General features: G+C 35.6%; 1 protein-coding gene across 1 annotated transcript in view; it reads right to left on the reverse strand.

The window, feature by feature from the left end:
- TTC6 (tetratricopeptide repeat domain 6) overlaps nucleotides 1-14,288 on the reverse strand; it is a 49,613-nt gene extending 35,325 nt beyond the window's left edge. Inside the window, exons 1-7 of the mRNA XM_072337488.1 lie at nucleotides 13,972-14,288; nucleotides 12,746-13,310; nucleotides 12,526-12,696; nucleotides 7,796-7,876; nucleotides 6,915-6,995; nucleotides 4,552-4,691; nucleotides 922-1,131 (exon numbers count right to left, since the gene is read on the reverse strand). Coding sequence (XP_072193589.1) covers nucleotides 922-1,131; nucleotides 4,552-4,691; nucleotides 6,915-6,995; nucleotides 7,796-7,876; nucleotides 12,526-12,696; nucleotides 12,746-13,310; nucleotides 13,972-14,288 — 1,565 coding nt within the window. The remainder of the gene's footprint in view (nucleotides 1-921; nucleotides 1,132-4,551; nucleotides 4,692-6,914; nucleotides 6,996-7,795; nucleotides 7,877-12,525; nucleotides 12,697-12,745; nucleotides 13,311-13,971) is intronic.
- Between the last annotated feature and the right edge of the window lie 1,465 nt (nucleotides 14,289-15,753).

Consider the following 15,753-nt stretch of genomic DNA (forward strand, 5'->3'; position numbering starts at 1 on the left):
CCTCTCTATCATTCTTTAGATCACTACAAACTTTACAAGCAATGATTTTATATTTCTGGAGCTGGTGCAGTATAGAAACCCTTAGTTGCAAATTGTCAGTCTGAAGAATATTCAGGAAAAATTTGAGTGTAAAGGTTCTAGATCTAAAGATCTTTGTCCAGAAAGACACGGAAAAAGGAAAAAAGGTAACTGAAATAATATGGGGTGAAAAATGAATATTCATTCTGTTATTTAGTCTTATTTCGCATTATTTTAGCATAAAATATGTTAAGAAATAAGGATTTAGGAATTCAGTCAAACATAAAAATTGGTAATGCAGTCATCATGAGTACCTCAAAAATATGCATTTAATAGTATCGACCACAGGTCTATCCAAGTAGTATAATATGTGCTTAACTTTTTATATGTTGAACACAAAAGAACTACATTAAATTAAAGTTATGCTTCATGCTAAGTGCTTGAAGAATCAGGATCAGTAAGATTATCCATATGATAAAAGGTTAGTGACTGTACACTTTATACCTTCTACTCTTGCAGGATTTTACATTCATAGGAAACCTACTTCATTTGCTCAACATTGCTTATGATTTCAATGGGACCACTCTTTAGTAGGGCTAAATATAAAAGCTCAGATTAATAACATAATTTGCAACATATTAGAGTTTATACATAAAGTGACCTTTATTCTTAAAAATTAACACCACCTTTACGTTCCATGCAAGATAAGACTTAAGACCTTTCGGCTATATAATTTAAAGTATATCTTACAAACAAGGTTAAGAAAAAAAAAAAAAAAAAAGCCTTTTTATTTGCCACTTCTGCAAAACTACTAAATACTGAAACACCACTAAGTTATTTCTCAAAATATAATCCCTTAATTTACAAAATTAAATCATAGTAAAATCAATAATAAGTTCATACCTTTTCCTTTCAGCTAGTTCTTTCAAGTAAATATATTCAGAACATATTGATTCTTTCTGCCTGTTGTCTATATCCTCTGCCGCAAACAAGACATTGTGACCTCTTCTGTCTGAAGTATGATAAATTCTCGAAGCCATTTGTAGATATGGAGGCAACATAAAACCAGGAAAAGCAGTACACAGATGATGAATGCTTCGATTATTTTGCTGTCTAGAAAGGGGAGGAAAAAAGCCTTAATAACCATTCTCTGAACTGTAAAAGTATGCAACTTATCTAAACATTACAGTGTGACATCACAGACCATAGGATATAAATCGCTAAAATAAATACTTGGCATAAGTTACCCGGTAATCCAGGTGACTTCTACTGAAAGCAGAGTTAATATCACCTGGAGTAGAGGTTGCAGTGAGGGGACCAAAGGTAAAAGCAAGAACGTCAACGATAACCTTAACTTTAAAGAATAACTGCAGTAGTCAACATTAATTTCCCAAAGTAGAGCTTTCACACTGTCTGCCCTGAAATCTTGAATTATTGAAGTAGCATACATTTACAGCTTAAACTGGGTATTTGAATGAACGTTAAATGTAACGTACATTCATCAGTGCATTCTCTCTCATGACTGAATACCACTTAAATACTCTTAAATCTTGGAATTAGGGATTGCTGGCTTTTTTATACGCTATCACTAATGATTCAATTCAGCTGTTGATTTTAGAGGAAACACGGTACCTTTAACTATCTTTAGAAAGTTAATAACTAAAAAAATAAAATAAAAAATCTACCATTTAACCCACCAATCTAAGTTGTGCTAAAAGTGATGAAAGTCTATTGACTTCTACAGGCCATGGATCATGCTCTAAAAACAGTCTGCAGCTACTGTATGAACTCTACAAAGTTAATAAGTATCTAAAGGTGCAGACAGCTACAATGTGAAAAACAGAAAAGAAAAAATATCCAAGCCCTGAAATGCCTCCCCAAATACACACTACTTTAATTAAAGTTCATAAATATCAGCATATTTAACAGAAAATCTTAAATGAAAATGGTTTAAAATCCACTTTGAAATTATACCAATTAGCTCTCAGGCATAACTTTTTTTTCCTCTTTTTTTCCCCCGTTAAGTCCTTCAACATCTTGTCTATTTTACTAATAATTATGTCTTTTTTAAATAAAGAGATTATAAAAGGGGAATTAATAAGTACTACAAAACAAGGGAAAAAATACAAGACCAACTGCATCTTGCAATGTATACTCAAGTTAATATAAATTCTTTTTCAATGTACTTACCATTCCTGAAAAGAAACAACAGTTAAAAAAAAAAAAAAAAAAAAAAAAAAAAAAGCTTAAAGAAATCATACATAACAAAAACAGACAAAAAATAGTGCAATAGAACATCAATTTGACTTGCAATTAAGAGTTCACCATATCAGTTAGATTTTACTCATCTGAGTCCTGATATTTACAGGCACATGACAACAAAATATAAATGAGTAGCAATGAAATAACCTTTTAGTTTTAATTAAAACCTTAAAATATTTTTTGTCAAGCCATAATATGTTTAATGCAATATATGTAACATATAGAAATAATGTATTGAAGAAAGCCACTACATGCTTCAACAGGACATTTTCACCATAAACTACAATCCAAAGCCTCCACTCAAATTTGTGATTCTTTTTACTAAATGGGAACAGGAATTGAGTACAATTTTAAGATAAAGTATTTAAAACGAAATATCCAGTTGGAAAAGAAATACAAAATACATAAAACTAATTAGAATTTAAGACTTACAGCAATTTCATATAGTGAAAATAATTAGGGTGTTTGGAGTTTGCTTTCGTTTTTTAAGTTAAATTCATACATTTCACAGCACAAATGAAAACAAGCAATTGTTTCAGTGTGTGGAAACATATTGGTGCTTTAAGAAGTAGATCATGCTAATTTAAAACAAAAAGAAATATTTCACTATACTTTTTAACTGAAGAAAGAAGACCTAAGATGAAATATTTTTCTTCAGGATTCTCTAACACTTCACTTTCTCTGCAAATCAATACATGTGCATTTAAAAATAAAAGTAGGCAAACAATTCAACTTTGACCTTAAAACAGTTGGAGTAATATATATAAACAAAAGTAAGCTAAATTATTTTAAAATCATCTGGGAACTCTTTCACATAAATTCTGAAATTTATCATTCAAACAGGTTTTAATTTCCAATATCTGAATTTTTAATATCTTAATGACAGTATAATTAATTCTCTTTCATAGAAGTTGATCATTTCATTGAATTAACTAACTGAATGCTTTATGAATGTAAACTAAAATATTCAGGGCATGCCGCAGGTAAAGGTGAGTGTTTTTACAACACACACTCTTAAAACAGACTATTTATCATTCTTTGAAAAAGTGGACATGAAGAAACAATACTACGTGTGTGGCCTACATTACCCTTCGTTTAATGCACTAAATACAGGTTTTTTAGAAAATCACGCAGTTTCTGCACCATTGATAATCTGACAGTAAGTATTTATTGAAGGTAAAACACTCATTGTCTGTTGTCACTATTTGTTTTAATATATAATCTTGCTAACCAAATGATCTTTAAGCAATGCAGATAAGCAATGGCATGCAAAGGGTCACTTAAATGCCAATTTGACTGTTTCATAAACTTAAGCATTCTTTTCCCATGACTATTCTCAGCTACTTAATTGAAAGTATTATCCATTTACAAACTTCAGACCTCCCATAAAAAGGCTCTCTTCTGTATCCAATAGACCATTCAGGACCTTAAGAACAACAAAAGCTAATAATTAAAGCTGCTTCTCTAGCTTTTTTCTTTTTTTTTTTTTTTTCTTTTCTTTTTTTTTTTTTTTTTTTTTTTTTAAGCCTCAAAAAAGAAAGAAGTGAAGAAGCAAATTATGGTATCTAAGCAAAGCTAGCCATAAAGATCTTATTAGTAGTGAACACCATAAAACTGAGGAGTCTCACTCAACATGGGACAGACAGGATCAGTTAAATCAGGACACAGGCTGTACTACTTTAGTAATCTGCACTCCTACTAGAGAATGACAGATGCCACCTATGACAACAGCAAGGTAATAAGCAGTTGTCCTTAAATTACTGCTCTGTGTAAAATCTCCTGAATTTCTGACAAGCACTGACTGTAATACAAATTCAAGTTAATGAATTTTTAATACATCTTCTCTATTTAAAGATGATGACTTACAGCTGGCATTGCTTATATTAAATTTGTGGTATTTTCCATTGTTTGTTTTTAATTATTTTGATTAGATTACGCTTGGAATTGTATGGACAAATTCAACCCCTGAATAAGCAACTTCAGTCTCTGCTGCAGTCAAGAGAAGTTTCATCTGCATACAGCAGGAATGAGCAGGCCCTCTAGGTTTTAAAAACTGTAAATCAGATCCATTGCAAGGGGATAAGTAGCAAACAAACCACCACACTAAACTTGACAGTTATATAAGAACTTGCTCAGAATTGCATGTTTCAGATCCAGACTTTGGGAGATGGCATTATTTTCTCTCAATACTTATCTGCCATCATATATATTTATAATTTAACACATTTCCAATATCAATTTCATTATAATGAAGTAAGATTAAAGTATTACTTGACATTTGAAGCACGAGTGGGCAGGAAAGACAAACATTGTTGCAAGTTGCGTTCCTCTTGTAGATCTTTCTGAACTTCATCTGGTTTAATTTTTGATATCGCTTTTCCTTCCACCCATAGCACATCTGTGGATGGAGCCTAAGATGTTCACAAGCAAAAGATAAACATGGTGTTATAGACTGTAAGCTATACAGATATTTTCATACCCACTCCAGAGAAGAACAAGAAGCAATGGTACACAAGAAACCCTGACTAACAGAAAACAAAATTCAGTTAAACAAGAGTAGTATATAACACTACTGTCACTGAGCAGATTCATAAAGTTGAGCTTCAAAAACTTCAGAATATGCTGGGAATCATCATAGCATAGAAGAAACAGAAGTCTCTTCCAGCCTCAAGCATTTGACAACTCTGCTTCCTGCATGCTTTTAAACATCTTCATAAAACAGACTGACTGCAGCCAGAAAAATGGATTCATCTGAACTCCACTGAAAAGTTACCATACATAATACAGCAAAGCAAGTTCAAGAAAATTAAAAGCTATAATCATAACAATGGAATATAGAAACAGAACACTGTGGAAAACATATTTAAATTCTGCAGTACTTACATTAAGTAGAACCAAATGATTTTTATCTTTCCAGGTGCCTATCTTGGAAACTGAATTAAACATACTTTTGATGGGTGTTGTTACAACAGCACTGCTAGAGCATTACAGGAGTGGCATATTGCCCAAAAATAATACTGTCTAAAAGCCACCACAGTACCCCAGTGCTGTTTAACTAACTGTGGCAGTGCTCTGTTAGCCAACAGTATATAACTTAGAATATGTAATTTTAGTATAGTTTTAGATAGTATAGAAATCACATGACATAACATTGACATTGTGTTGTATATTGTTTACACATCATTTAGCACCTATTTCTGTAACCAACAGATCTATATATACAAGCATATGATTGCAGAGAAATTTCTTACAGCTACCTATGGCAAGCATCATTGTTAATTAGATAAAGTCAAGAACAGACAGTATGAATAATTAGAAAAAATTTTGACCTATTGACAGACAAATATTGTAAGGACAACATCAAAAGAACATTATTCCTGATTTAGAACAATTCTTTTAAATTACTGTTTTCATTCACACTCTTCAGCGGTAGCAATCTGACAGAAATTATTATGCTTCCACAAGCACTGATACAGCCAAATCCTAGCTCCAAAACAAAATGCAGCACCAGAAATGACATGGAGTTTGTTATCTTCCTGTAACTCACTCTCAGAGTACCCCACATCCTTCAGCACTTCAGAACAGGTTCTTAGCTATCCTAAAACTGATGAGAAAAATTGGTCACTACTGTTCTGGGCTGCTAAGGGTATGACTACCACTCTCTCTGCCTTTCTCCATGCCTTTTGACAAGACATGATCAGAGCCAAGTGGAAGGAGCTGAAGAAGCGGCTGACATAAGGACCTTAGGCATCCAGAAAATTTCTCATTTTGATTAGATCTGTCATATTATGACTACACCTAGAAACAATCTGCTCTCCAATAATATGGATTTCTTGTTGATAGCAACATCTGTCTCTCTCATCCCCTTTTCATTTTGTTCCCTTTTATTTCCTCCATTTCAATACCTCCATCTGCCATAATGTACCCTATCAAACCTTGCATTCACCTCTATTTGATTTTAGGCCAAGGCTACTCAGTATTATTTGCATATAAAATTGTCTAGTGGAAACATTCCCCACTCTTGGTTGTTCTTCACATAACACATTTAGCAAATGTAGTAATTTTAAGGCAAAGTAATCATTCACATAGAAGCAGCAGAAGGAAGCACAAGGAAGCACATGAAAGTTGTATCCTCAAAATACCAGAATGATTAAAACTGGCAACATATGGCCAAAGACATTTTTTGGTCTTTGTAACAAATTTGTCCTGCTTCTGAAAACCTGGTATATGTTCTTTACTAGAAAAGCTTTAAGGGGTTGATACCAAATGAAGGCTTTTGTGCAACATCACATAACCAAAAGGATGTTGATCATTGTGCCATTTTCCAGGAAAGCACACAGTTGTTAAATGTAAATGAGGATTCTATTTATACATCGTTTCATTCCTAATCTTCCCAATCTCATAATGAAAAACCTAACCCAACATATGACCGAATGAACCTTAATTTATTTTTTCCTCTAACATTAAGCTACAAGACCAGTATGGAGACCTGGATTATAAAAGAGTCTTTTAAGTGGCAGGTGGTAATAAATAAATAAATAAAACAGCTTACAAATCCCTGTATGCTCTAAAACATCAAAACCTCAAGCATGGGAAAACTAATCAGATCTCACACTAGTACTAAGCCTGCTTACCTGCTTATTATATGTTAACAGCTCATCTGTAGGCTGAGATTCATTTTCTGCTGCTCGAGAATCTTTCTGAACAACTGGTGCCTTTCAAGGGAAAGGGATCCATGTAAGAGATAAACATACAGTATTTTCTTAAAAGACACTTCTATGCTCCCTGACAAATAATTATTGCAATATTCATTATGTTCAATTATTCTTTCATCATACATGCACTTTATGAAGCACCAAGATCACTGTACCTATTTTATCTGAAGCCAAATATTTCTTTGACCAAGAACTGGATTTACACAATTAATATACAAATAGGCAGAAGGTTTACAATGATCGACACTAAGTAATAATATGTATTAAGATTTCTTCTAAAAAGCCTCTTCTACAAGTTATACTTCAAAAATACATGAATTAACACACATAAGAAATGTATATCAATATGTATAGATCCTTTAAAGCAAATAAATTGTTAACACCTCTAAACATTAAGCAACATCTCCAAAAACATCTAAGCTTACAAGTTTAAATTTTAAAACCGTTTGAATGCAAGACATACAGTGATAGGCATTAATACATACAAATATCAATGAATATTTTGTAAGTTCATTGCCCTAATCCTTGTGCTGCTTAATAAAAGGCAAAATCTGTATATCCAGAAGCTGAAGAACCAGACCCTCAAAAAAAGGAAATTAAGAGAACCAAAAGGGATAGACATAAAAAGAAAAGTATGTTTATGATTTATGAAGTTCCAAAATGTTTTCAAGCACTATTTCCTTTCCTTCCCTGTTTTATCAGTTTAAAATATGATCTACCTATCTTAACAACTCCACAAGCAAATAGAAGTACAATTAACTTATTATATTTCAACATTCCTAGATAATGTAGAATGTTACCAGGCTTGCTTGGTGAAAACTTGGCAGGACTTCCTGGCTAGCTTGAGAATCAATTTTTATTTCCTTACATTCAGTTGGGACCTGCTGCACAAACCAGAGGGAAAGAAAATATAGTGCAATTCATACTACCTAAAATAATAAAACAATATCAATCAATATTCAAGCACAAATTAAAGGCTGGGTCTTTATATTTGAAATATACTTGAAATCAACATACACATGCAGAAACAAACTTAGGCTTTTGAAAAGATTTAAACACATTTCACTCCTTATTTTGTGCATTGTTGAGCCAGCCATCTAAAAATGTATTTTTAATGCCTAGGATTTTTTTTTTGCATGCCATACTCAATTTAATTTTAACAAAACATGTAATAAGTGTAGTCTGAGTTGCAACATTGTTTTGCTCACATATTAGAAAATGAAGATGATACAAAAGGAGTTCTTAAGCAATAAATAAATAAATAAATAAAAGGGAAACAATCTTCATTGCAGAATATTGCAGAATATTGAATTTGGGAGCCATTGGTAATAGGTGAATGGTTGGACTGGATGATCTTTTAGGTCTCTTCCAACCTTGGTGATTCTATGATTGCACACATCGGTGATTTGATTTTCACCCAAAGCCCTAGGAATTAGCTACTTTTGACAGAAAAGTCAGAGCTTAATTTTTTTAACAAGATCCTATTACATATACTTTTCATAACTATGAGGGTAAGTAAAAACAAAGAAATGAAACATCCTAGATTAAAATACAGATCCAGCAATATCTTTCCAAACTGCATCAAATAATCCTCCTTTTCTTTGCCATGTGAACATTTTCAGACACAGTAACTACAATGGACTATCAACTAGACTCCATCTGACCTATGTGGAATTCTTTCCCCACACAATTTATTATCTAATGCATGGACTCAGAGAATTTTTCATGTACCCTTTCACTCAAACAAGCTGGATCAAAACTGACAGAATAAGTAGATTAGTTTTACATATTAATTTCCTCACCAAAATCATCAGAACTATATGAACAAGCAGTATCTTCGTGTTCTTTTAGGCTCCAGTACATACTACGTGACTGCTTTTCTTTGGTGGGTGTGGTGTTCTCTTTTGTTCAGTCCCCATGGGAGAATTTCAGGCACAATGTTGTACTGGTATTTTAATATAATGTGTACTGTGTATATATGTACTATGGGTCTCCCCAGTGCCTTTTCTATGCCAAATAACCTCAGCTCCCTCAGCCTATCTTCACAGGAGAGATGCTCCAACATCCTGATCATCTTTCATAGCCCTACTCTGCATTCACTGCAATTGATTCCTCTCTAGGCAAGCACTAGTGTAGAAAAGACCCTGGTAAACAGGAGAATAAACATAGTCTAGGCGTGTGATCATACAAATATTCTAAAATACTCTTTTAGCTTGGTGAACTTATACAGATTATTTATACAGGCATTAGTAATCATCCTGTATCCCTTTGATATATCTTGAAACTCTTATAAAAATTACAGTTTATCAGATTAAAATCAGTTTGTTCTCATAACAGCATCCCACCAATCTAATCAGGAGCATACTCTCCTTTTGTTAAACTTCAGGGTAAAAAGGCAGTCCATGAAGCCTGCAGCATTTCTTACAACAAGAGGTGATTATGTGGTAATTATGCTAATAAGCATAAAGATCTGTGATACTGGAAAGTGATTGTTGATACAAATCTCACAAACTGCACAAATGGATTATCTCTAATTAGTTACTTGTATTAGCAGCTCTGGAGAGATAAACAGATTAGATTGCAGAAGTCCCCACATGTATATCATATACTAAGCATTTCTCATTATCATATCTTAAAAATAAATAAAAAAAAGTATATCTTTATGTATATCTATATGTTATACAACATTTGAAGTAATATAGGAAAAAAAAAAAAATCAAACATAAATCCAGGATTGGTAATGTTTACTCCCAAAGAATGACTCCCTAAAGCAAGGGTAGGCAATACCACTTCCTTTGCTATGCCATGATTAATCTTACTGAGTATAATCAGTAATACGCAATTACAGAATTAATAATACAGTAGAAAAATCATAACATAAAGCTTCATTGTCATGATTCATGACCATTTTACACAGCTAAATGAAACCAATTCAAGTCTCATTCATTTCCAAGAAAGTCAGAACACACCTTGCAGCACTTCAGAAAAATATTTTCAGTGAGTCGCCTACTGTTTTAGTCAAAAAAATAAAAATAATAAATGATCGGACGTATAATTTTCATGTCAGCTGAATTACAAAGAACGTATACAGTAAATACTTAAGATGCTATAACGTGATGAGCAAATACTTGTTTATATTTGCTTGTAGCTAAAGCAAACAAAACTGTACTTTGGGGAGAGTACCAATACTTTACAGAGAAAGCCCCCACAAGGCCTCACTTTGTGTTGAGTAGTTGCAGAGCTAGAGACATATACCAAAGCAGAAGTCTATTTTATGTTTGTTCTTTGATGGCACAGTACACTGTATAGTCATCCTTTAATAGAAGCATTCAAATCTGATTCTATTTTTCCAGAGGGGAAAAGAAGAAAATGCATTTTCTTTTAGTTACCACCTTCACATACTCATTTGAGATACCAAAGAATTGATCTGCTGAAAACAACATGCCAGCTAAAGATGAGCTGCAAGCTCATCACTAAGAAAGCTGAACACCAAGAAAATGTATTTCTGGAATGAATATAAACACCCTCCTATGGCTACTAAATCCAACACGTAACTTGATAACAAGATACTTCATGGGTAGCAACATGCCCCAAGGCAACAAAGTGACTCCAGGCATTGGAAATGATATTCTGATTATAATAAGCATTTCACTTTTTAACAGAAAACATGGTAGAAGACAAGTATTGAAGCTCAATCTAAAGCAAACAAACCACGCATAATAATAATAAAGAATTGCTAGAGTCCTCATCCTATTTGTAAGGTCACTTCAGTTCAAAAGATGCCAGCTGTAAATGCCTTTGATTAAAAAAGCACAATCAGTAAGAGTGTCATTCATCTTCATTTTCCATAAATCCATATCTAAAAAAAAACAAAAACCAAACATTAAACAACTAACAACTGGACCAGAGAGTCATCACCAAGCTTAAACTTCTGTTTTACTTGGAATTTGATTGATATGTTCAGATATCACAGTACTCCAGAGGTCACTTTCAAAGCTCAGAGCACAGAAACTCTGAATACAAGCAACAGAAAACAACTTCAGATCAAGAACAGTAGGACCCGCCAGAGGCCAGATTTTGAAAATCTTACTATAACACGTAAAACATGTTTATAAATTTGTAAGACAGGACAAGCAATGCAATACAATTACTACAACACTAATGACTTTTTTTGGGGGGTTAAGTTGAACAAGAAATGGTTTTCCATGTCTGGGATTTTCTTTAGTCTTCCTTATTTCCCAGTGTCCTCTGACATTTTGTAACCAGATGTCAAACTTAACCAGACTTAATTAGAGAACAGTCTCAAATTGTTATGCTCCTAAAATCAGAGTAAAGCAATGAAGAAGGATCATATCAGTGCTGCCATGCTGAAAAAGGGCTTCCCTGATTTCAACCCCAAATATACACCAGAAAATACAGAGTAAAAGACATTCTGAGTACCTGAGCCACACAAACAGCTCTGAGAACAAAAATAAATCAAATCACAGGACATAGATCCATTAGAAATGTAGTTTCAGACTACTGCTGCTCATAGACATAACTGAATTAAACCAGTTCTGCATTCCTTTTTGTCCTGATTTTATTTTTATTTTTACCTAACCAATGACAACCAATCTCACGCTAAGGAACATTAAGGTAATAAACTTGCATTCCATTTGAGATACTCTGTGATCATAAAAGGTAGTATTTTAATAGCTGTAGGAAACAATTTTCATCACAATTTCCTAAAACACAGACACATCAGTCTTTCATAATTCCTTGCAGTGCCAGCTCCTGCTTAAAAGTAGTTGATCCTATATGGGTGTATTCGTTCCACAGCACTCCTCACAACAAAGGCTAGCATGAATACAAAGCATGATAGCCATTTTCATAACATGAGCTTCAGCCCTTGTGAAATGGTTCATTCTAACAAAACCATTACTCTTTCTCAGAGAAGACAAAGAGCTATCTGAGAGTAAATTACTAGCAACTCTAAGTTACTAGTTAACAAATAAACTAGCAACAACAAAAGAGGCTATCTGGTGAGATTCCAGGAAAGTCTTGATGTTACTGGTGTAGCACTGGTGCCTCTTATTGTAATCTTACAACAGCTGATACAATCTACCTAACTACAACAATGAAATTGTTTTCTTGACGCTTTCTATGCCAAACTGAAAGAAACAATGCTTCAAGTATGTTTAGTGCACTTCTTCATCTCTTAGACTGGAATATGCCATCTTAAAAAAAGGGGGTGGGAGGGCAGGGAAGAACATAAAGAAAAAGCTGTACTAATCTATAAATAGACTAATACAACTCTCAAACCACGGGGTTTATGCTTTAATAGATTTTGATGTCGACTCATTTTCACTTTTTAAGGAAATTAAAGATCTGGCAGAAGAAAAAGAGAAGAATATTCTATGGTACATTAGTGTTTTTGTCTGTTTGTTTTGTCTGGCTTTTGTGTTGTAGGAGCTGGAAAAAAAATATACGACTCCTATAAAAGTAATATTTACCTAAGACAAAAATATTGCTCTTGTTCTGGTTCACCTACTTCCATTTTTATGTTGTATTTCTGGCCAAGAACACTCTCCAGGAGTTCTTTGATCATCTGTTTTGAGGAAGATGGAGAAGCAGACTGCAGGGAAGCAATTATTTCATCAACAGACCCTGCAACCACTTTCACAGGCAATGCTGCTGTGGAAGTAGGCTCTTCAGGTTTGCTCTGCTGGAAGTTCTCATATATTTTTCAAGTGTCTAGTCACATCTCTTACCTCTTCCAACTGTTCTCGAGCAGACCTCACACTTGGCTGCTTGCTTCCATTTCTCTGCACTCGTCCCAGTTCGACATGTAAATCTTGCTGCTTTAGTTTTGAAATCTCTTTGCTTCTCTTCTTACAGCTTTCCCTGGTTAATTTTTCCTTCCTGGGAATGTTTTCATTTCTCTCTAAATCTGCAGAGCTAAACTCATCACTATCTTTAATCACAGGACCTATTTTCTCAGTTTTATCACTCCTTAAGTTGTAGGGATTCATCTGTAGCATATGGGCTCTATCCTTTACTTTACTAACAGCTTTTGTCTTTTCTAACAAGACCGGGGAGTTACTGGTGTGAAAATTTGACCTGCAGTACCTTGGCTTCTGAGGAGGAATTTTTTTAGCAGTACCTGCGAATGATGCTATTACTGGCAGCTTTATAATGCAGCCTTCTTGGCTCTGAGTAGCATTTTCACTGTTATCTTTTTTAGAGTAACTTTGGTTTTTGTCATCGCTGTCTTCTCCCAGAGTCCTATTTCTATGATTCATTACCCTGCGATCAGGAGCTTGTTTTTTCATTTTTCTTTAGAGGATATCCTTACTTTCAGAACAATGAATTAATCAGGGATATTTTTATTTATATTCATGACAGGCTTATGTGAACTCTTTGACCTCTGGAGAGGATAATATTTTTAAACAGTGCAATTGGCCTGGTGTTAAATCTTGCACATGCCCACATTTCTAGGAGCAGTTACTACAGCTAATTTGATCTTCAGGCTGTCCCACTGAGATCCCCTGCATACAGCCTGGTGTCTTGTAACCACAGCCAGCTCTTCCAGATAACTCAGTTCAAAGTGCTCATGTTTTCCAGCAATTCTCTCCTGCAGTATGCAGCCTGTAAACTCAAACAGAAAGGAGTTTTTATACTTCATATACTAATGCAGAAACCAATCCTTTTAAGTGGTCCATGTTTTGCTGAGGTCCCCATGGATTTCACCAAGACCACCATGGATGCATATAACCAAGCACCAGTGATAGTTACTACCATTCCACCTAGGGAAACAACTGAATTATTGCTATCTTTGGGAGCATAAACCAGAATTCACACAGAAACGCCCAGCAGAGGAAGAAATGAGGCAGGCTGAAGCTCTGCACTTACTAAAGTAACTACAAAGGCTTTCCACCTACAAAAACAAGTGACCTCAGGCCCCTGACAGCACCCCCCTCTACAGCAGGAAAAGTACCTCCCACGAGGACGCACCAGAAGCCGCGACACCACAAACACATCCAGCAGACACAGCGCAGCCCCCGAGCCCCTTAAACTCCGCCGCTCGCCTCTCCCCGCCCAGCGCAGCGGACGGAGCCACGCCGCATCAGTCGCACGGAAGGACGCGCTCCGTAACCAAGCAACCGGGAGGCACCGGGGCCAGCGGGGGGCGAGCGCCCCCTGCCGGAGGGGAGGACACCTGCGTGCACCACGCAGTCGCAGGTGCGCTCCTGCCGTCAGAGGCTCAGTTGGGGCATAAAAGATAAACCCAGCTGCGTGTGCCTGGTTAACCATCACCAATAACTTTGTCAGTTATTAGCAGGATAGGCTCCGTGCAGACCTCACGAAGCGTTAATGTGTCTGGAAGTCTGAAACAGCTATCTTAGAGGAACTGTGGGAATGATGGCTCATGTCAAAAATCACCAGGTAAAAAAGAAACAGAAAAACAACAACAACTACAAGAAAGCAAAACATAAATTAAAAGAAAGTGTGAAAAGGCCTAGAAGGTCCACACAAAGGCCTTGAGGCAGCTTGTAGCTGTAAAAAGGGAAAGTGGGCTTCAGAGAGCCATGGATGCCTTTCATTGTCCTCTCCTTTCTTTGTGGCTTTCAGCTACAGCTTTGTAGCTTCTTTCCTTCTTAATTGCATTCCTGGAGCCCAAGGGGGTGGCCAATGCACTTCCTGTAGACAACATGCCTTGCACCAGGTTTGGTGACCAAATTTTGGCTTTCCGAGGTAACTAAGGACTTGCTAAAGATTAAAAACTGATTAGCCAGTCACATTAAAACCAAATTAAAAGCAGGCTTTCTTCTTCTTATATGTAGATAACTGATGAAAGCCATGTAACACACCCTCAGAACACTATCTATTTAGCATTACTTAACTTCTCCTACTTTCTAGCAGCAATAGCAGAATAGTGGGAGGAGTAGTAGGTGGAATAGACAGCAGTTTTCTGTGTGGAAGGATTCGCACTGCCTGTCCAAGCCATTGGAGCAGTTCCTAAACAGGAATGAAAGTGTTTAATTCCCTCACTGAAAACAAATCCAATCAGCAGTTTAATGTAGTTCTGAGTCGAGAGAGAAGATCAATTCCAAGCTAGTTACGCAGACAGTGAAGCCCCAGCAATTTGGCTTACTGAGAGCAGCTTCTCTCTGCAGGAGTCACAGTGGGACATGGAAGGAAAAGCCCTGCATGTGAAGAGGTATTTGCATCAGGAAGTTCCAGTAAGGAGCTGTTGAATGGCAAGAAGTATTTGCATCAAAAGAAATGTTAGGAAGAAGAAAAGATCCTTCCTAGGCATGGATTTCTTCTTTAGGTTAATAGCTGTGGTTAAATGGTCATGTCCTGCTGGAAAACAAGTATGCTGTGTTGTCTACTGGGTCTGTTATTCATCAGTTCTGCTCGTAGTAAAGCACGGACTGGCTCCAGGAGAATGCAGTTAAGTTGCATGAAAGATTCAAGCAGTAGTTCAAAAATGTTTCCTGTGCTACAGCATTGAGGTTCTCAGTTTTGTAGCAAGGGGAATTAGCATCCAAGGGTGGCCGATGACAAGTTGAATCCAAAATGTGATGTATTTCACCTACTAAGTCCCACACATTGCTTAGCATTCAACCCAGGAGTAAATATATCCTCTGGATCCTCAGCTTGAACTCCGGAGATGACAATGGGCTCTGCTACACAAGAATACATGGAAATTCTCCCATTTTCCCAGGTATTATTAGTATGTGCCCCTCCTTTCATAATCACAGTGCTGCCCGAG

This window comes from Excalfactoria chinensis, chromosome 5 (assembly GCF_039878825.1).
Source record: "Excalfactoria chinensis isolate bCotChi1 chromosome 5, bCotChi1.hap2, whole genome shotgun sequence".
In the NCBI taxonomy this organism is placed as follows: domain Eukaryota; kingdom Metazoa; phylum Chordata; class Aves; order Galliformes; family Phasianidae; genus Excalfactoria; species Excalfactoria chinensis.